Raw genomic sequence first — 22,370 nt, 5'->3', positions numbered from 1 at the left:
CTGTGGGAAGCCCAGTCACCTCCACAGAGGGTCTAGCCCACTGTCACATCCCCTCCCCTCCCAAAAACAACCTCAAGGATCCTTCCTGTTACATTTACAGCTGGGAAGGCTGAGGCCCAGAGAGGTAAACCAAGTCCCAGACTGACTGCCCCCGATAAACACAGCAGTCAGTCAGGGCCCCCGCCTTCTTCAGCCACCCCTTCGTCCTTCATTGGGCACCTCCCTTACTTTTCTCCTGTGAAGTGTTCTTCTTACATTTGGGGTCATTTTACCAGAACCAGGGCCTCCTTTCCCCATAAGGAAGAACAAGGTTTCACAGCATCTTCTCCAAGATAAGAAGTGTCTATGTTCAGTAATTTTTATGCTTCTCTATTGGTTTAGTTTAAAATATTTTCCTCAGTGTTGAACGCCAGATCCTAGCACCGAGAAGCCAGAATCTCAGTCTCACGCAGTGTGCCACGTAGAAAAATCAGCTGTTTTGACTCGCGCCATATGGGAAAGCCGGCTGCCTGACCTACGCCATGTGGGAAAGCCTCCTGACTGACTTGTGCTTATGAGAAAGCTGGCCATTTGATTTGCACTGTGCGGAAAACCTGGATCACTTGGAGGGTCCTGACAGTGAGCGTGGAGCCCTGGGTCCTATCGGGAGTCAGTAGCCTCTGTGGTCCTGTCAAGGCCCCCTGTTAACTCCATGTCCTGGCTATATCATCCTCAGGATATGAAGGGCCTGGAACACAAAGTTGTGCCAGGCCCTGGGAAGAATTTGGGGAGCTGCCCCTAAGGGCCCCCTTTAATCCCCAGAGGATAAACCTGGGTGCGGCCCTGTAGGAAGGATCAAGTATCAGATGAAGAGATGCACGATCCTGTGACACTCCTGTCCTCCCCTCAGTTTTCCCCTTTCCCACTCCTGGGAAGATTGATGTGACACCCAATGCTGGGGTTCACCCTAGTTGGTTCTGGGGTGTACAGTCAGCCAGCTGGAGCTCTGTACATTGCAGCCACACAGCTGAGGACGACCAAAGACCTTGCCCCACCCCCTCCCCAAGATGTCCATGTTCATCAGGTCAGCCCAAGGCTCAGTTTCTCTCTCTGAGCCTCAGCCTCCCCAACTGTGACAGAGTCAGGAAGGACCCCTGAGGTTATCTTTGGGAAGGGAGAGATCAGTGTCTATCAACTGGCCCCTCCTTGGTCTAGGGGGGAAGTGTGTGAGTCAACACAAATCATCACAGCTCCTCAAAACCCAGCAGGTCAGTTTCTTTTTCTGTTGTTTTGCTATTTCTTTTTCTAAATCGATGCAAATGTACTAAGAAATGATGATCATACATCTATGTGATGATATTAAGAATTACTGATTGCATATGTAGAATGGAATGATTTCTAAATGTTGTGTTAGTTAATTTTTTTTTAATTAAAAAAAAAAAAAAAACCCAGCAGGCAAACATGGCTCCCCAGAATCATCCAGTCCCAGACCCTGGTTACAGAGGAAGCCAAGGCCCAGAGAGGGACAGGTGCTTGGTCTGGGTTTCACAGGTAACATGGACCAGGAATGCCAACACCACTGTGGGACCACCTTGGTTCTTGGAGGTTGCTACCCTCCTCGGCAGGAGGAAGAGGACAGGATAGTGGCCAGGTTGGAGGTTACAATCATGAGTTCTCACCCAGGTTTTCCCGGAGAAGCCAGGTCAGCACAGAATCCCGATACAGAATGAAATCTGTCTTTTTCTTTTTCTTGTTCTGTGGGGGAGAAACATGCAAAGGGTCAACCCTGAGCCCAGAGCGGGGAAGGGATGGGGACGGGCAAGTAGCAGGGCCTGCCAAGTGGCTTCCCAAAATCAAGTTTGGGGGTGTGGTCTGGCAGGGCTGGGTCCAGGTCAGTTCTTGCCTCCCAAGGCCTCTCCCAGATGAACCCCAGGGCACCACCCTAAGCACCTGGAGGACTTGCTGGAACATCCTCACATTTCTCCTCCTTCCATCCCTGCTCTTGTCTAGGTCTCACTGCCCAACTGAGCACGGAGTCTGACACCATGGACGGGATGCCACCTCACTCTGGCAGAAAGACTGATCTGAGCCCTAACCCCATCCTCAGACGACTTCAGTGGCCAATTCTACCCGAGGCAGAGAGACCCATCACTTACTATGGCACACCGGGCTCTTACGGCTTCTGCCAGGTCACCGAGCTCACCTCTCCACGCACACAGCCTACTACTTGTTCCCATCAAATCCCTACCATCTTCAGAGGCCAGGTCAAGGCACTACTTCACCAACCTCTTCTCACCAGCCCTGCCTCAGAAGGCAGCACCCTCTACACGCTTGCTCCTCTATGGCTCATTCTTTCTCTAGTAAAGCAAATAGCTCCCACTCCAAATAAGGACTCCATTGCATGTAATGGCTGCAGGAATCTCTTCTTCTGGACATTCTGGAACTGACAACGATCCCACTCCTGGTGGATATTTAGGTGTTTTCAGTATCTACTCATTCACGTATGCACAGGCTTAAGAAGGATTTGTTGAGGATCTGCTGGAGCCAGCAAAGTGGACCTTGACCCTACAAGCCCAGGGAGACACACGGGGGCGTGGGGCGTGGGGTGCTCTGCTTCTCTGAAGCCATGTTCTCATTGCTTTTAAGGAGGAGCTCACAGGAGATGAAATTTTGAATGTTCTTGATACACACTGTCAGAGTAGATTCCGGAAATGCTGTACAGCTTCTCTGTGTACAGGGCATGGGATATCTATCTCCCAACAGCCCATCAGTATTGTTTCTTTTCTTTCTTTGGAAACTTAATAAGCGAAAAACTGGATTTCATTCTCATTCTCAAAATCACCCTTGATCACCCTGGGTTCACCTGCTCCTTCACACCTCCCATTGCATCCACGCAGCAGCACTTGCCCAGTCATATTCCAGCATCCACCTCTACTCTGCCTTCCAGCCACCGCCGTCTCATATCTAGACCATCGCAACACCGACCTTCCCTCTGGCATCTCTGGCTGCCACACCTTGCCATCCCCTCCCAACCTGTTCTTCACAGCAGCCTGAGAACGTGTGCGACTAAATCACACTGCACGAGTCCTGCGAAACACCATCCACCGCCTCCTACTCAACCACTCTCAAGCTGACCTCTGGCAACAGGTCGAGGTCTTCAGACCGGGACCCTGTCCCCTCTCCAGCCTCCACACGCAGACACCCGGCTGCTTCCCGCTCCAGGCACCGTTCCACCACCAGTTCCTCAAAGCAACTTCCTCAAACTGTTCTTGAAAGTGTTCCTCTCACAGTTCCATTCACAGTGCCTTACACTCCCGCACATCCCTCTTCACACTCCTCCATGCGGCTCCTCACAGTCCCGTACACAGTTCCCCACAAGTCCTTCCAGTGCCTCAGGGTTCCTCACGGTCACGGTTTCTCACGTGCTCCCTCACAGCACCTCGCGCATCCCTCACACAGTTCCCCGCAAGTCCTTCCAGTGCCTCAGGGTTCCTCACCGTCACGTTTCTCACGTGCTCCCTCGCAGCACCTCGCGCATCCCTCACACAGCTCCCCGCAAGTCCTTCCAGTGCCTCAGGGCTCCTCACGGTCACGTTTCTCACGTGCTCCCTCACAGCACCTCGCGCATCCCTCACACAGCTCCCCGCAAGTCCTTCCAGTGCTTCAGGGTTCCTCACGGTCACGTTTCTCACGTGCTCCCTCGCAGCACCTCGCGCATCCCTCACACAGCTCCCCGCAAGTCCTTCCAGTGCCTCAGGGCTCCTCACGGTCACGTTTCTCACGTGCTCCCTCACAGCACCTCGCGCATCCCTCACACAGTTCCCCGCAAGTTCTTCCAGTGCCTCAGGGTTCCTCACGGTCACGTTTCTCACGTGCTCCCTCACAGCACCTCGCGCAACCCTCACACAGCTCCCCGCAAGTCCTTCCAGTACTTCAGGGCTCCTCACGGTCACGTTTCTCACGTGCTCCCTCACAGCACCTCGCGCATCCCTCACACAGTTCCCCACACAGTCCCTGACAGAGCCCTCCCCATGGCTCCCCACACAGGTCCCCACGCAGCAGCTCACCCGGTCCATCACACGGAGAAGCACACAGTTCCCCACAGCTCCCCAGAAAGTTCCTCACTTCCTTCAAATCCAGACCCACAAAATGCCTCACACAGTCCCGCAGGTTTCTCGCACAGCCCCTCATACTTCCCCACACATCCCCACACGATTCCTTGCAGTCCTCCACTCATTTTCTCCCAATTCCACACATGGTTGCTTGGAGCTCCCCACGCAGTTCACCCAAGTCCTACATAGTTCCCTCCACAGTTCCTCGCGGTCCCCACACGTCCCCACGCGGCTCTCCACGCAGCCCCCACGTGTGGGAACTGGGACGGACCGCACGGCGGACTGCGCGACGACTGGGCGAGGGACGCTGTGTTGGGGGCTGCGCGGGGACCGCGGCCTCTCGCGTTTCCCCACATGCTTTCTTATGATTCCCGCAAGTTTGGGTGCAGTTCTTCAAACGCCTTCCCGCAGTTCCTCATGATCTCACATTGCTCCAGAGCTCCTCAGAGTTCCCACACTGCTCCCCGCACCGTTCCTCGTGAATTTCCCCCGAGTTCTACACGGGTCCCCACAGATTCAACCGCCCTTCGTCACGCAGTTCTCCCCACATTTTCCCACGCAGTTTCTCACACGATTCCTCCCACAGATTTTCACACAGTTCCTCACAGTTTCCACACAGATCCTCAGCTCGCCTCACAATTTCACACGTAGTTCCTTACACCGTTCTTCTCACTTCTTCACAAAGCGCCTTTCACAGTTCCTACAAAATGTCAGTCTTCCACACAGTTCATCACAAAGCTACTCACAGTTCCTCACACAGCCTCTCACAGCACCCCATGCAGTTCCTTCTTCACACACCCACTCACGCTTGCTCACAGTTTCACACAGTTCCTTAGTGTTTCCCCTAGTTCCTCACACACCCAACGCAGCTCTTCACGCGGTTCCTCACAGTTCTCACACGTTTTCTCACGCGGTTCCTCACGGTTCTCACACGTTTGCTCATGCGGTTCCTCACGGTTCTCACACGTTTGCTCACAGGGTTCCTCACAGTTCTCACACAGTTTCTCACGCGGTTCCTCACGGTTCTCACATGTTTTCTCCTGCGGTTCCTCACGGTTCTCACGCGGTTTCTCGTGCGGTTCCTCACGGTTCTCACGCGGTTTCTCACGCGGTTCCTCACTGTTCTCACGCGTTTCCTCACGCGGTTCCTCACAGTTCTCACGCGGTTCCTCACGGTTCCCACGCGTTTCCTCACGCAGTTCCTCACGGTTCTCACGCGTTTCCTCAAGCGGTTCCTCACAGTTCTCACGCGTTTCCTCACGCGGTTCCTCACTGTTCTCACGCGTTTCCTCACGGTTCTCACGTGTTTCCTCACGGTTCTCATGCGTTTCCTCACGCGGTTCCTCACAGTTCTCACGCGATTCCTCACGGTTCTCATGCGTTTCCTCACGGTTCTCATGCGTTTCCTCACGCGGTTCCTCATTTTTCCCACACGTTTTCTCACACGGTTCCTCACGGTTCTCATGCGTTTCCTCACGCGGTTCCTCATTTTTCCCACACGTTTTCTCACACGGTTCCTCACGGTTCTCACACGTTTCCTCACACAGTTCCTCACTTTTCTCACACATTTTCTCACGCAGTTCCTCACTATTCTCACACATTTTCTCACACGGTTTCTCACAGTTCCCAAATGACTCCTTATACTCTTCTCCACACAGTCCCCTTCAGTTCCTCTCACAGCTTCTCCTATCATTCCCCAGAGGTTCCCCAAACAATTCCTCACATTTCCCCACAGTCCTCACAGTTTCACTCCCAGGTCCTCACATACCTTGCACTGTACCCACACAATTCCTTAGATAGTCCCTCACAAACCCTCACACAGTCATTCAGTTCCCTGTTGAGTTCTCCACAGGATCCTTTCAGGTCCTGACAACTCCTCACAGAGTTGCCCTCACTGTTTCTCGTACGGCTCTTCACAGCTCCCACCCCAGTTTCTCACGCAGTTCTCCATAATTCCTTGTACAGTTCTTCATACAGTCCTTCAGAGCTCCCCACACACTGCCCACAGTTTCCCTCGGCCCCTCTCTCAGATCCCCATTCCTCCTCTCAGCTCTTCATGGAGTACCTCATGCATATCCTCACACAGTCAGCCAAACACCTTCACATCGTTCCCCGACAGCCCTTCACGTCATCCCACAGTCCATCACAGCACTCCACACGCACGCCACACTCCCGCGCGGATCCCCACACTGCGCGCCACACTCCCGCGCGGATCCCCACACTGCGCGCCACACTCCCGCGCGGCTCCCCACGCGGCGCGCCACTCTCCCACACGGCGCACCACACTACTGCACGGCTCCCCACACTGCGTGCCACACTCCCGCGCGGCTCTCCACACTGCGTGCCACACTCCCGCGCGGCTCCCCACACGCGCGCCACACTCCCGCGCGGCTCCCCACACTGCGCGTCACACTCCCGCGCGGCTCCCCACACGCGCGGCACATTCCGCGCGGACCCCCACACGCGCGTCACACTCCCGCGCGGCTCCCCACACGCGCGCCACACTCCCGCGCGGCTCCCCACACCGCGCGCCACACTCCCGCGCGGCTCCCCACACCGCGCGCCACACTCCCGCGCGGCTCCCCACACCGCGCGCCACACTCCCGCGCGGCTCCCCACAGGGCGTGCCACACTCCCGCGCGGCTCCCCACACGCGCGCCACACTCCCGCGCGGCTCCCCACACTTCGCGCCACACTCCCGCGCGGCTCCCCACACTGCGCGCCACACTCCCGCGCGGATCCCCACACTGGGCGCCACACTCCCGCGCGGATCCCCACACTGGGCGCCACACTCCCGCGCGGCTCCCCACACGCGCGCCACACTCCCGCGCGGACCCCCACACGCGCGCCACACTCCCGCGCGGCTCCCCGCACCGCGCGCCACACTCCCGCGCGGCTCCCCACACGGCGCGCCACACTCCCGCGCGGCTCCCCACACGGCGCGTCACACTCCCGCGCGGCTCCCCACAGGGCGCGCCACACTCCCGCGCGGATCCCCACACTGCGCGCCACACTCCCGCGCGGCTCCCCACACGGCTCTTCACTCAGTCCCTCCCAGGGAGCCACGCAGCTCCTCTCAATTCTTCACAGTTACACACATTTCCTCACTGTCTGCACATTGTTTCCCACACATTTCCTTGCACAGTTTTTCACAGCTTCTCACACCATTCCACAGTTCCTTACCCGGGTCTCTACCCGGGTCCTCACAGTTTCCACAGTTCCTTGCACACGAGCCTGTTTCTGCTCGAGTGCTTCCACTGGCCCTCCCACCACACGGGGCGCCACACTCCCCTCACGCCTGGCTGGGTCCTCTGCGTTCCTAGGGCTCCTGCTGTCAGGCCACCCCCGAGAAGCTGCCGTGTCCACACAGACAAGGTGTGCGGTCACTCTCCTCACAGCCACTTCCTCACTCTATGGAATTCACCCCCGTCTGTAATTACATTTTTATTTGTCGGTTTCCTTGTTTGTTTTCCGCCTCCTCACGGCACTGCGGCCCCATAAAGCCGGGGTTGTCCACCCCCTAAGCCGAGCTCCCAGCACAGGCCTGGCTCGGAGTTGGCCTGTGCATTTATCAAATGAACAAATGAAGGGATGGCGTTCACTGGCGAGAACTCCCCCAGGAGGGCTGGAAGCAAGGGCGTGCTTCGCTTCCAGCCCTGCCCCTTGCTGGGAGTAAAGCCCTCATTTGTGGAAGCAGAGGAAGGAGCTTACCTTGTTGGGCCCAGAGTCCTGGAAGAGAAAGACGGAAAAGTCTGAGGCTTTGAAGCAAGGCCGGGCCCCTTAGCGAGGGATGGGGGGCGCTGGCTTCAGAGGACAAAGGGACAGCAGAGGCCGGGATGCCACCATCACCCTCCACGCCCAATCAGCCAGCCAGGCAGCAGTGTACCCCTCAGCCGCCCCGCCTCCCCACCCCAACACCTTCACGGAAGCAAAGGTCTCCCAAGATCCATCCTTCATGGCTCAGAACTGCTTGTCCTGATGAGTGGACACTGCTACCTATTCATGGGGCTCACTGAGCCAGGCCCTTACCCCTGAGGGTCGTGGGTCCCCCAGGAGGACACCAGCCAGCACCCCCACCCTGGCCCACGGGGGTTTCAGGAAGGGCCCTGTGAGGAAGGCAGCAGTGTGGGCCAACCCCCTCTCACAGGTGGGAAACTGAAGCACCAGGAAGAAACAGGGGTTCCTGCCCCATCTCCAGCCTCATGACCCCCATCCTTGGGTTGTCCTTTGGGCCCCAGGTGTGAGGGGCGGACAGCACCCCCCAGGGAAGGCCTCTCCCACCCATCTGAAGCTAGAAGGCCGGAGCCACTCACCATTTCAGCTAGAGCAGAGATGACCTTGCCCAGCGTGGTCAAGGACTCGTTGATGTTGGCTCCCTCCTATGGGGGGAGGAGGCAGTCAGACATCCGGGAGCCCCCACCCCAGAGTGAATGCTGGGCCTCATGGCCCAGCCCTGAGCGTGGGGTGCAGCAGGAAGCCAGTCAGGACCCCTGTCTGGAAGCACAAGACCATGTGCCCCACCCAGAAGGATTCCCAGGGCCCCTTCCACCCATCCAGTGATGGGGGATGCCAAAAAGCAGGGACACGGGAACATAAAAACAAAAGCTCCTTCCTGAGGCCCAGGACCATTCCCAAGAGTGGGTGCCCCTCGGACACTGGCACCAGCTCATCAGCTAGCCACCCACTCGTCTACCAGCAGACACCGCAGTCTGAATCCCACCCAAGGTGGGGGAAAGCAGAGCCCAGTAGACATGAGACCATGGGGACTCGGGAGAGAGTCGCCTTCCAGCCAGGGTACTCTGTCCCCACTGACCTGGAGTCAGGCCCCTGGCAGCGGGAGCAGCTGGACCTGGCCTGTGCCTGTTGCCCACCTGCCAGGTGTGCCCTTGGGAGAGGTCCCAACACCCTCCTGCCCCAGTGGAGCCCTTGGGAACAGGTACTCAGGTCACCCGTTTCCAGCCCCAGCCCCAGACACTGGATTCCACCGGTGCTATGGCCTGCACACTCCATGGCGTGGCCATCCATCCATTCCTACCTTGAGACGCGTGCCTTTGGCTTCCGTAGAGTCTGCCCGCTCACTCCCCGCCAGGTCCACCAGGCTGATTTTGCTCACCTGGAATCCAAAGCAGAGTACCTTGGTGCCAGCGCCGGCCTGGGCAGAAATGGGGGCTCACTGTGGCCCAGGCACAGCCCTCGCCTGGGTGTGGCCTCCAGGGCTGGACCTCAGCCCCCTGCACCTCCATGGGTGCCCCCTGCACCTCCAATCCCTGCACCGATGCACTGCCCAGGGAGCAAAGCCTGCAACCACTGCGGCTGGCCTGCTGCTCCCCACAAAGAGGTTCAGCCTCCCCGGGGCCCCATGAGGTGCCCCCTCACTGTCATCCCCTTCCTTGTTAGGCTGTGGCAGGCCCTGAGCTAGGGTTTCCCACAAGGCCACCATGGCATCCTCAGGCACAGCCCAGCCTGCAAACTTCCAGGAGCCGTGGACCTTGCTGTGCCCTTCCTAGGGCCCTGACCAGTAGGCAAGGTGAGCAGAGCAGACAGGGGCATGCAGCCGGGAAGACCCAGGGCCCCCAGCCCCCACGAACCCCATTTGTTCCCCAGACCCCCACCCAGACCACTGCCATTAGCCCTCACTTAGTGTCCAAGCTGCATCCACAGTCCACCGGGGTCGCCCTGCTGCAGGTGAAGGTAAAGGAAGACCCCAGGGCCATGGCCTTCTACTCCGGGCCCATCCCACCCACAGGGGCCTCCAATGTGGAGTGAGGAGGCGCACAGGCCTGAGACCCATGCTGGGCAGGGGACAGTCGATGTCCAGCACCTCCTGAGCCTGGACTCGGTTCAGGCTTCTTTAGCGGGCGCATCAGAGCCAGCGGCCTTGCCCTGCCCACCCTGCCAGGCACGACGCCCCCGACCCTACCACACCGCGCCACTGCCCAGAGGACATGCAGCTGCCTCACTTTCTCTGTGGTGGTGTCAGTCTCTGCATCGTGGCGCTTCTGTGTGAAGATGATGTTGAAGACAGCATGGGAGCGGCTGCTCGTTTCATTCATGTTCGTGGCCGCCACGGTTCTGGAGAGGGGACAGGAGGCGGCATGTGTCTGGTAGGACAGCACAACTCGCCAGACCAGTGGCCTTGCAGGCAGCCACTTGGCATTCCCCAGGCTCCCTACTCCCAGCTGGTGGGGAGTCCCTCTCTTCAGACTCTGGGGGCCCAGCGGGGCCTAGCACATGGGAGGGGGCAGCACAGTGAAGGGGGGGTCACCCTGCCTCAGGGAGCATTGAAGCCCAGGTTCCACCAGCAGTGTACAAGCCGGCTTCCCCGCAATGGGCCAGGCACCCCAGCCGGCCCCCGGCCCCCACACCGCAGGGAGGAACCATGACACGTACCAGTTGTGCTGGGGAACCCCCCAGGTCCCAGGGCCCTACCCACAGGAGGCCCCAGGGTCAGCAGATGATTCTGAGGGAGGACAGGCCCAGGAGAGGTGAGGGGAGGCCTGGGGCCAGTGCCCACACCACCTGGTGGGCCAGGGACCCCCGAGACTCAGCTGACTGGAAAACAGCTCACTGGGCAAATGATGAGATGGGGACAGAGAGGGGCAGGGATGAGCCACCCCCCCAGGGGACCCATAAATATAATGTCAGGAATTGCCTCACCTCCCTGGGAGCCATCAGTTTGTGGAGAAGGGGGCTGCTGCCATGACAAGTAGGGTATCCCTTTCCTGGGGGCAGCGTGGGCAGAGAGCGGGGGCTTGCCAATGGCTGCAGGGCTGAGGTTGACCGGCCCCCTCATGCCACCCCGCACTGTCCCCCAGCATCTCCAGACCTCTGCCCCATGTACCCCGTTGTTGGTCCCTCCCTAGATGCCCTGGCCCACAGGTGTTGACAACCCCCGTGCAGATGAACGATGGAGGCTGTGGCCCGGCTGTGGCCTGGCTGACCCCAGGGAAGGGGTGGGGGCTTCCTCAGGGAGACCCTCAGCTAAGGGCATGGGAGAGGGGGTTTCAGTGCATGGCCCCCACCTGGCCTTGTTCCGAGTCCATGAGGTCCTGGATGTCATTGTAGGAGGTGACAGCCAGCTTGGACAGGTCTTCCACGTAGGGTCCCAGGAGTGGGTGCTCCCGGACGCGCAGGTTGCCCTTGTTCTTGGGGTTCAGGAGGTCGCGGACATGCTTGCAGTAGATCTCCATGTAGCTGACCTGCGGAGGTGCAGGCTGACATCAGGGAGCCCTGAGAGAGGTGCAGGGGCAGGCAGGGGGCAGGCAGGGGGCTCCCATCGGGTGCCACAGACCCTGGAGGGAGTGTGTGTGGCCATGAGCTCTCCCGGGGGGCACATGTGCTCAGCCCACGGCCCCTCTGGCAGCATAGCCCAGGCCCTGTTGCTCAGGGGCATCTGACCTGCTGTACCAGGACAGACATCAGATGCTGAGCAGAGGAAGGGCCCCCATGCCCCTTCCTCAACACCCTGTCCCCAGCCCCCTGGGCTCTATACACCCCTTGTCCCACAGGGCCCTGCTGGACCCTAGGGCCACAAGTGAGTGAGTGACCAGCCAGGGCACAGGCTGCCCTGTCAGCACGGCGACCATGCCTCAAACTAGGATGCGCCCGCACCCCTACCCGAAGCCCCAGTCAAGGAAGACGGCTGCCAGGCCCACCTCTACAGAGTAGGACATGTTGGAGTTGGTCGTGTCGTTGATACGGGAGAAGAGGTCCTCACAGAGCTGCAGGGCCAAGAAAAGGGAAAAAATCAGACACACATGGCAGATGAGGGCAGGGGGCAGGTTTGGGGGGCTGCTGACCCCCAAGTGGCCCTCCTGCACCTCCTCTCACAGTCCATCCCATGGCCCTCCTGCACCCTCCTCTCACAGTCCATCCCATGGTCCTCCTGCACCTCCTCTCACAGTCCATCCCATGGTCCTCCTGCACCCTCCTCTCACAGTCCATCCCATGGTCCTCCTGCACCTCCTCTCACAGTCCATCCCATGGTCCTCCTGCACCCTCCTCTCACAGTCCATCCCATGGCCCTCCTGCACCTCCTCTCACAGTCCATCCCAAAGGCTGAACTCTGGACCCCAAGCCCATGGGACATCTGAGTCTTCCTGTGGCCCACCCTCCACAGCCCATCCCCCACCAGACCACGACCTCATATGCTCTTGGGAGTCTGTCCTCCCCTCAGAGGAGGAGGCAGCAGGGCTGGGGGGGCAGCTCCCATGGCGCCCTCTCCCAACCGTGCACCCCTGTGCCCGCTGCATGTGCCTGCAGGATGATGCCCTGCTGGTCCTTCTCCTGCTTGCCCATCATGGTGTAGGACTTGCCAGCCCCCGTCTGCCCGTAGGCGAAGATGCAAACGTTGTAGCCCTCAAAGGCATGCTGCAGCATCTCCTCGCCAATGTCCCGGTACACCTGCTTCTGCGACGCGTAGTGGGCATCCTCCGGCTAGGAGACGAAGGGTCAGCAGCTGGGGCGGAGCCACTGTGAGGGCGCCCCGTACCCTCTCCCTGCCCTGGACACACGGGCCCCTGAGAGCAAGATGGATTCCACTGGAAGGGGCTTCCCGGAGGGTAAGGCAGAGGTCCAGGTGGGGGCCTTCCAGCAGAGGGAACAGCAGGTGACAAGGCCCAGAAGTGAGAGGACATGGAGTGCTCAGGATCAAAGGGGCTCAGGTCAGCAGGGTCATGGAGAGCAGCATGGGAGTGTCAAGACAAGGGGACAGGACAGGGTCTGGAGACCAGGGAACCCTGTGTCTGGCATTACTCCAAAGGCAGGTTTAGGCAGCGGGACAGCAAGTCAGGCCCAGGATCACCCAGAAACAGGTGAGGATGGACTGAAGAGTGGCTGGGGCTGCCCTGGGAGGCCAGGGCTTGGGGATGAGTAGTTGGTGGCCCTGGGGGCTGAACCCAGAACAATTCAGGCAGGCCCGCTAGTGGATTGACACTAGTGGTGTGGGAGAGAAAAGATTCCGGAAGTCCCTAGGCTCCCGGCTGGAAGCATAGAGAGGGGGAGTTATCCCCGTGGAGGGGAGTAGGATTGTCTGGGATTCTGCTTTGGACGTTAGGGACATCTGGGACAGTGGAGAGGTCAGGGACAGGTGAAACACCTCTGCCTGCCCTCTCCCACCCCGGGAGCTGGGAGAATGTGGATCTCAGCTCCAGATGATCTTCTCAGAGGAGACAGCTTAGGATCCCACTCTTGTGGTGGCCCCAGGAGAGCAGGGTGGGGAGCGTGAGGTTCAGAAAGATCCCTAATCCCCAGAGACCTGGGAACTCACCGAGGTATGTGACCGATAGGAGTAGTCGAAGCTGAAGCTTTTGGGCGTCTCCCTGGGTTGCTTGGGGTTGACGGTAGCTGCAAAGAGGGAGACAGGCACCTGGCTTAGTGCCAGGCCTAGGGAGGTGTGGTGGATGGGAGCTGTGTGCACCCCCAAAAACATGTCCTTAGATTTAACCCATTCCTGGGGTATGAATCCATAGTGAATAGGACATTAAAGAGGTGACTTCAGTTAAGGTATGGCCAGCCCAATCAGGATGGGTCTTAACCCTATTACTGGAGCTCTTTTTAAGAGAATCAGATTCAGAGAGAGAGAGAGAGAGAGACAGTGAGGGGGGGCCAAAAGCTGGACAATGACAGGACCCAGCAGCGAGGGAGAGACAGGGGACCCACCATGTGACAAGCTAAGGACCAAGGATGGCTGGCCACTGGTCCAGGACGCCAGTCTCCAAGGATAAAGCATCACCTGATGACACCTTGACTTGTACATTTTCCCAGGCTCAAAATCCTGAGCATATAAATTCCCACTGTTTAACTTGACCCTTTTCATGGTATTTGCTTCCTCAGCCAAGGGAACTAACACAGGAGGGGTCTCTGCAGAGGCAAAGCTGAGAGGGACCCCAGGCCCACCCCAAATCTGCACCACTGGCAGCAGGAAGGTAGGGAAGCCCAGAGGCCACAGGCTGCCCAGACAAGCTGATCCTACAGGGAGGGTTGGCCCCCTTCAGGGCAGTGAGCCCAAGTCCAGCCCTCATCCTCCAGATACCCACATGTGTCCAGGGCCAGAAGCTTCCATGTCCCCTAAGGGCCAGCCCATTCTACCCAGAAGGCAGCCCAGGGCCGTTCCCTTCCAGCAAGGGCTGAGCTGAAGAGCCCAGCAGCTGTGCACCCATCTCTGGGGTCCGTATTTGCCCCCATCCCCCATTTCAGATTCTGATGCTTCTGCCCTGGAGCATCTCTCAGAAGCACCCAGAAGACCACTGGTGTCTGCACTCTGGGCCGGCTGCCCCGGCGACGAGCTTGCTTCTTTGGGGCCCCATTTCAGCTTCCTGTGGCTGCCCCTTCTGGCTTCTGGAAGCTTCAGGGAAGCCCTGTCCACAAAGAACACAGGCCAGGCCTGGTCTGGAAGGGCTCAGAGACCCGCTCTCCCATCAACATCAGGGTATCGAACACCCCTCCCCACAGACCCCTGCTTGGAGCTGAAAGTGTGTGAGGCCCACAGTCTCTGCTCAGTTAAGGAGACCACGACCTCTCCGCTTTGGATGTCCTACTTCCCCCCCAGAGCATGTCCAGGGAGGCCTGACCTTGAGCACCAAAGAGAATGAGACCCCACCGGCCTTGCCCCACATCTATAACTTCCCCAGGTTCAGCTGCTTTGCAGGCACCAGGGTGGTTTGCTTTCCCTAAGCATCCTGCAGACAGCAGGGGATATTGGCAGAGACCCCTGCCGAGGACCAACCAAGGACCCAGTACCAGCCAGAGCCCCTCCTAGGGTAGACGCAGCACTGACCAGAGCCCTTTTCCCAGAGTTGATCCGTTGGCACCCAGAGCCCCTTCCCAGGGCTGACCCAGTACCTAGTGTCACCCAGAGCCCCCTCCCCAGGGCTGACTCAGCATCTCAGAGCCCCTCCTCAGTGCTGAGCAGCACCTGGAGCCTGCACCTGAGGACCTGGGGGTGGCCAAGGCTCTGGGAAGGGCAGCAGAAGGGGTGGGGACAGACCTCTGTCCATGCTGCCCCCTGGCTTCCACCTTGGTCTCAACACGGGGGGGGAAAGGCGTCTGCAGGAGGCTGCCGGAACCCCATGCCCGGACAATGCCAGCACCATGTAAACCACAATCGCACCCCTTCTTGAGCTCGACCCCAGCTGAGACTTCAGGTGGCTGTGGCAGCAAGGAGGGAGGTCCCCTCCTCCCCCACAGTGTTCCAACAGCAGCATCCACTCCCTCTCCTCATCTCGCTGGGTGGCAGGCCATGCTGCCCACCCCAGTACCCCTATCCCATCCCACCATCCCTGTCCCCACACTGGGTACCCCCAGCCCCCTCCCCTCCCAAGCTACCCTGGCCCAGCCCCAGGAACACTGAGCTTTCCTGGAAGGGTCCTCATGCTGGGGATCGGTCTTACACCCACATGGATGCTGGGCTCCCTCGGGAGGGCCGGCTGGGCAGGTAGGGGCCAGCAAAGTGGGGCAGGTCCTGGTGCGGGAGGCTGGTTTCCTGGGGAGAGGTGGCACCTGCACCCCCTGCAGAGCTGCTGGACCCACCCGCCTCGCCCCTGTCCTAGGCCCCGAGGTGTGGTGGGAAGGTAGCTTTGCTATCAGCGAGCGACCCCAGGCTCCAGAGCAAAGCAGGCTGGAACCCAAGGTCTCCCCAGGCAACAGACTCTGCCCTACTACCACCCCGCATGGGCTTCTGGCACCTCGGCGCGACACGTGGCCATCGACAGCTCCTTCTGCCCCAACCCACGTATCATTCCCAGGCCCTCAAGGGTCTCATTCAGCTCGCTCATGTCTGACGGCTTTGCCACCATGAGGGCCCAGTCCCCTGCACAGCTGTGTGAAGCTCTGTAGCCTCGTGGATCCTCGGTTTCCCCACCTGTGCCACGGGAATAGGAGGTAACATGGTGATATCCCTGCCCTGCAGCAGGAAGCTGCAGCACAAGGCTAGTGGGGATCCAGGCGGAGGACACAGAGGTGGCCAGCAGAGAGTGCCAAGAATGACCTGACCCAGCGCCAACTAGGGACCCCATCCCGGTGCCCCCAGCCTCGGGGCACTGACCACCCTCCTCCAGGCCTGAACATTCTATGCTCTGAGCCCGTCCTCCAATACCAAAGCCGGGAGTTGTGTCACAACTCCTGGGCCACCTCCACACTCCCTTCCAGGGTCTTCCATCCCAGGCCTCGCTCTATCAGGGCCCAGGACATCCAAGGACAGTGACAGCAAATGCGGCCGACTTCTCAGATGACCAGACCTAGATGCTGCCTGAAACCATGTACTCTGGGCTGCTGGTTACAAAGCCCGGGCAGATATGTCTGCCTTCATGGGAGAGACTGCCATGGGCAAAGTGTGAGGGCCCTGGAACGTACCGTCGGACCGCTCAGAATGGTGGGCTGTTCCTTGAATCCCAGGAGACAAGAAGGCCAGGTCCAGGGCAGGTCCTGGACACAGCGGTGCCGGCCTGGCCTGGTCCCTTGCCCCCACAGGCACCATCTTTCCATGGGTGCAGGGATGGGCTCACCTGCAGGGGTTTCCAGTGTGAGGCCAGGATGGAGGCCACTGTGCACCCACATCCACCCCACAGTCAAGTCCAGTGCCCACCCATAGAACAGGGTCAGGGCGGGCTGGAGGCTGCTGCCACCCTGGCCTTTCTCTAGGGCTGGACTTTCCCAGGGGCTGCAGTGCCCACCAGCCTGAGGATCTCCCCCCATCACTCTAGGGAGAGACTGTGACAGAGCTGGGGGGGAGAGGGACGTTTTAGAAGTTTCCGGGTCTGCTCCTTTGCTGAGGGGGGGCAGGGCCAAGAGGAGGAAGCGTGCAACGGCTGTGCACGTGGGCTGTAAGCAGTGTTGCAGCCAGGCCAGCTCGGCTCACAGCAAGGCAGACAGCACGTCCTGTGGGTCAGCTGGTAAGCTGTGAGGTACAGTGTGAGGTTCACACAATAAGTATTATTTATCCTGGCCATGATTACATGCTGACAAAGTAAATTTACTTTCAAATGTTTCTCGTTTTCGTGTCACAAAGGAGCCACCAGGAGAGCATTCGAGAGAGCTGAGTATGCCTTTGTGTGGCCACTTTGGGATTTGGGGAATGGGCAGTGACCCCCACCGGGCAGCGTGGGATGAGGAGGGCAGGTGGGGCCTGGGGACCCCACCCAGGCCAGCAGACCAGCTCGGACCCCAGAGCTTCACAGAGATGTGGGCAAGAGGTGGGCTTCCCTGGACCAGGGCTGGGCCACACCTTCCTGAGTTCCCTCAGCTTACCACCCAAACTTCTAGCATTTTCCACCATTTTGTCTTCTCCAAATGAGCATCACTTTCATAGGGTTTCTCCTGATTAGTCACTCTCCTGCAGACCTCTTTCCCTCCCTCCTTCCTCCCCACTCTGTCCTCCACTGTCTCTCTTTCTAGATCTCTCTCCCTCTCCTTCTCTGTTTTTCATTCTCTCTCCCCTTCCACCTCCCTTCCCCCACCTTCTCCCTCTCTCTCATTCTCCCTCTGCTCTCCCCCTCCCCCACTTTTCCTTCTCCCCTCTCCCTCTCCCTCTCCTCTTACCCTGCACACATGCACACGCATGCTCGGAGCAAATGTGCAGCACAATGCATGTGTGCCTGCCTTTCTTCCTGAGCACACTCTTATCTCCATGTTGGTGTGGCCGTTTCACTCCACATCACGCTGGAGCTCTCCCAAGCCGCAGGCACAAAGCCACATTGTTGCCTTGTAAGTCCCACCAAAGTACACTGCTGGGATTATCCTGGCACCCTGACCAGCTCCCGGCCAGCCGACTTCCAGGGCGTCACCCCCAGATGGCAAAACAGTGTTGAGGGGTCATTTTTGAGGGCACGTCTCCAAACACACGCATGACAATCTTCCTAAAAAGAGAGCCCCTGCCTGGCCCGCACACCCCACACTCTGTCAGCTGCCTCCAGCCACAAGGCGCCCACAGCCTACTGCCCCTTTCCCTCTTGTCTGTAAGTCACTTTTTGTGTTCTGGATTCGGGATTCTGGATTTTTTTTGAGTTCTGGATTTTTGTATACAGATTTTGCTGTTGTTGTTCTGGATTTTGTATTTTTATATTCTGATGAGTCTGCTGTCCCGTGGCTTCCCGTGGCTGGTTTTCTTTGTGTGTCTTTGACATCAGGGTAGCTGACTGTAGGTCTCATTCTGTTGTCTTAACTCTTGTTTTGAGGAGTCCATGGGCTCTTAAACTTCCGCAAGAATTAAACTGCTGTCATCCAAAGCATGTCGCCATTTCCTTGGCTTTCCTTCCATCTGCTTTTGTCATCTGTGTTCCTTTTCTCTTTCTTTAAGAATGCTATCGCCATCCCCCACATACATTGGTGTACTTTCTGACTGGGGACAGTTCTTTCAGAACCTGCAAATTGCTCCAAAATAGCATGGGAGGTTCTTCGAGTCCCCTCCAATCTCCAAAGACCTGAAGGGGCCTTCACTCAGAACTTCTGGGGGAAGCAGAGATCACCGGTCAGCAGGAAAACTCCAAATCTCCAAGCTTCAGGGTCAGCCGGTCACCCTGCCCAGGGCACCCCCTGCCTGATGCATCTAAATCCCGGGTTAGCCTGGCTAGACAAAGACAAAGCATCTGCCCACAAATTTGACCCCGACCTCTGGCCCTAGGGCAAACTCTGCCCTCAGCGTTCCTGGGGGCCGGAGGAGGGGCAGCCTGGGCAGGGTGGGGGCAGTCAGGCCTGGGACCTCCATCCAGGCCCACCTGTCCTTATGAGAAGATGGTCATGCACAGGTCCACCTGCAGCCTGGCTCTGACTCTCATCCATGGGGCAGCACCTCCTGCTGCCAGGGCTCCACCAGGCCAACTCACCTCTGTCCTCCACCTGCCTGCTGCTAGAGACATTGGGAAAGATCAAAAGTGGTGGTGGTGGGAGGTTGTCTCCAGAGTCACTACAGAGAGCAGGGGTGGGGGATAGTTCAGAGGGCTCTGGTGGCACTGCTCGCCCCATACAGCCCACTCTCTTCTCTGACATTTTTCTCCTTAGATCCCCACCTGCTCCCCTGACCCTGAACTTCAGCCCCTGGCTTGATGCCAGGCCCATGTCAAGTACAGGAGAGATGTAGGTTTTGTCTCTGGTTCTTTCTGCCCATTTTGCAGATCTCTGACCACTCAAGTGGGGTAACTCCACAGGCTGGAGGTGCCTGTCGACCCTCATGCCTGGACCTCCAGCTCTTATTTGGGGACGACTATGTCATGAGTGGCCCCGGGATGGGGGATTCCATTGGGGACTCTAATGTCCTCGGTCATCTTATGCAGGTGGAGATGTGGGACAACACCCTGGCCTTGGCCCCCGGGGGATGGCGTAGGGCATGCTCTGCATGTCAGAGGGCCCCCGCGAGGCCGAGACACCCCCACTCCCAGTGGTGTTTCCTGGGGTCGCCCCCCAGATCGACTTCTCATGCCCAAATCCCCACTTGAGGCTCTGCAAAACAGCAACATGAGCTCAGGTGAGCAGCTGTCCGTGTGAGCTCGCCTCCCCTGAATTTAAGGGGGGCCTCTGCACCTGTCCACCTCAAGATCAAGGCCACCAATTCCAAGGTCACCCCGGCCCTGACTCTCACTCCCACAGGGCCAAAAGAAGCCCCAGAGCACCCTCCTCAGCCCAAGAAACCAATCCTGAGCCACCACCTGAGGGGACCCCGCCTCCACCTAACTGACAATGGATAGCGTAGGATTTGGCATGGAGGCCTGCGTGTGTGGCCAGCTCTGCGATGACCCCAGCCCTGGGGTGCAGGAGCAGGTGGGTGGCTCAGTGCAGGTAACAACAGCCACCCTGTGCATGGTGGCAGCCCCTGCTACTCTAGGACCACCCCACAAGGAGCTCAAGCCCAAGCCACGAGCAGAGGCAGGGGAGCATAGAAGAGAGAGTGGCTGTCTTGGTGTAAGCCACCAAGTTTACATCTTATTTATGCAGAAGAAAGAAACCAAAACCCAGGATCCCAAACAAACATTCCTGGTGTAGGGTGCTGGGAGAAGGCCGAGACTGCCTTCGCCAGGAGCAATGGTGAAAGGAGCCCAAGCCGGGCTGACTGCAAAAATCCCTAAAAGTGGTCTGTCCAATTTTCTGCATGTATGTTACATGTCACGAAAAAATTGATAGTGCAAGAAAGAGTAAAGGGGGAAGCTCGGCACTAAGGCCTTTCTCTACCTGCCTTAGCAGTTAAGGTTCTGCCTGCAAGGAGACTGTCTGCCTTCTATCTACCTCTGTTTGTCTTTCTGTCCTCAGAATTGCCATTTTCTCTCTCACTACTTCCTAGTCATCTTTCCTGAAGACCTCCGACTTTCCAGATGTTCAGAGAGGATTAACAATTAGAAGCAAAGCAAAAAAGGCAAAGGAAACACGCCCACATGCCCAGGGCCACCAGGGAGGCCACTGCTCCAGCACTCGAGCCTGGCTGGCTGCTGATCTGCAGCCTGAGACACCCACTGTCAGCCCCAGCCTGGCTCAGCCTACTCACTCGTGGTGCTTCCGGACATCTGAATGATGCACTTGGAGTCCCGGCTCATTTCTCGGGAGTTGAAGGGGCGGACACGCACCGCCACCTTCACCGAGGCCCCGGCCATGTCTGTGGCCTCTGTCGGTCACTCCTACAGCAGCGGGAGCCCCAGCGAGGACAGAGGCACCTGGAGAAGGGAAAGCAAATCAGAGGTTAATGTCCGAGGAAGTAGGACAGGGCTGCTGGATGCTGACTGAACCCACAGATTTTCTCCACTCCCTTCCAAGCTGCTGCTTAATGACAATCCCCAAGGCACAAATCAAATCATTTAGAAAATGGGCAGCAGTGGGACCAGTGGAATATGACTTAGAAAGCCCAGGAAATGGAAACCCAACACAGGAAACAAGCCAATTTGGGACCCCAGAGAGACCTGAGATACCCATCCGCAGGCCAGCTCCTGGGGCAGGTTCCCAAATCAGGGGATCTGTGGAAAGTGGGTTAGACCCAAGACCCCGGACCCCACCAAGGCCCCATCCAACCTGGAGGGTCCAAGGACCAGCTGAGGGTGGGCCCAAGGAGGCTGAGCTATGCCCCAGATGCTATGTGGGAACACAGCCTCCTCTTGTTCCTGGGCCCTGGCGGGAGAGTGGAGGATTCTTCCCCGGGAAAACTGACCAGGACAGGCACGAACACAGACAAATGACAATGGTCAGACAACAAGCCCTTCCAGACAGATCCCAGGGTATCTGCTCAGCATTCCCCACCTCACTCATAAGTGTGGACAGGCCATGGTCAGTTAGGGGAAATCCTCTGACAACATTTTCAGAGACTAAAACAAATGGAAGAGCAGCACAGCGGAAGTGAATGCAGGGGACAGAAGAAAACTAAAAAATAATAAAACCTTGCAACATATATCCTCAGAAAGAAAAGGGAAGGTACTCCATCCATGGTTGACTGGAGGATGCTACAAAAAAGAATGTTTAAAGAATAAAAGCTCAGGAACATTAAAAATATGAAGACAAATTTAGAGAGTCAAGAAAAAGGTTTAAACTTGAAGAATTTTCCATGAAAGAATAGAAAAGAATATTAGAGAATCAAGGGTTGGGGGGGCGGGAGACTATTAAAGAAACAATTCAAGAAAACTTGATGGGACTAAAAGTCATCAGTTTTCAAGCTGAAGGGCTCCCCCTACACACACACCCTCCCCACATAAAGAAAGAACTCACAACAACACAAGTTACTGTAAAATTCCAGAAGCTCACGACTAAAGAAAGATTCCATAAACTTCCAGAGGAAAGAAAAAAGAACAGATCCCAAAGGATCAGGCAGGACCCAAATGGCATCATGTCTCTGTGGTGGTTTGCAGTTGAGTGGATCCCGAAAGAGGCCTGTGGGTAGGGCCTTTAGATTAGGTTATTTCAGCTGAGGATGCACCAGGTGTGTCTCAAGCCTCTAACTGGAGCCCTTTAAAGAGCATGAAATAGAGAGAAAGATAAAGAAGCTGAGAGAGAAGGCCACAGATAGGGAAGCCGGGAGCTGGAGCAGCGGTGCCTGGAAGAGGAGGTGCCATGTGCCTGGCCACGTGACAGAGCAACCCCAGGTGCTGAGCGGGCTGTTGGTTCCTGATTTGGACATTTTCATGGCCTGAAGCTTGCGAACTGATAAATCCCCACTGTTAAAAGGAAGTCCAATTCTGGTCTGGTGCAACTTCAGCAAACTGAAACAACCTCTCAAGGGTGATGCAGAGGACAGAGAATGGAGCGGCTCCAAGGCATACATCCAAGGAAAACGATTTTCAACGTAGTTCTATGAGTTCTCTGCTCAGCCAAGCC

The 22,370-nt window shown here is 57.8% G+C and overlaps 1 protein-coding gene and 1 long non-coding RNA gene across 2 annotated transcripts in view; one reads left to right on the top strand and one right to left on the bottom strand.

The window, feature by feature from the left end:
• The window catches only part of LOC143677439 (kinesin-like protein KIF1A), a 61,407-nt gene that overhangs the window by 35,144 nt on the left and 3,893 nt on the right, over window positions 1-22,370 (bottom strand). The window contains 11 exon segments of the mRNA XM_077153390.1: window positions 1,659-1,734; window positions 7,803-7,820; window positions 8,405-8,470; window positions 9,127-9,204; window positions 10,052-10,163; window positions 11,114-11,125; window positions 11,127-11,290; window positions 11,747-11,812; window positions 12,348-12,527; window positions 13,360-13,436; window positions 20,560-20,725. Coding sequence (XP_077009505.1) covers window positions 1,659-1,734; window positions 7,803-7,820; window positions 8,405-8,470; window positions 9,127-9,204; window positions 10,052-10,163; window positions 11,114-11,125; window positions 11,127-11,290; window positions 11,747-11,812; window positions 12,348-12,527; window positions 13,360-13,436; window positions 20,560-20,665 — 955 coding nt within the window. The 5' untranslated portion in view covers window positions 20,666-20,725.
• On the top strand, window positions 15,365-16,339 carry LOC143677440 (uncharacterized). Its single transcript, XR_013172605.1, has 3 exons — window positions 15,365-15,525; window positions 15,731-15,971; window positions 16,239-16,339. It is a non-coding gene; the product is annotated as an uncharacterized LOC143677440 (long non-coding RNA).

Source organism: Tamandua tetradactyla, chromosome 3 (genome assembly GCF_023851605.1).
Source record: "Tamandua tetradactyla isolate mTamTet1 chromosome 3, mTamTet1.pri, whole genome shotgun sequence".
Lineage (NCBI taxonomy): Eukaryota > Metazoa > Chordata > Mammalia > Pilosa > Myrmecophagidae > Tamandua > Tamandua tetradactyla.
This window is presented reverse-complemented; position numbering and strand designations above follow the sequence as displayed.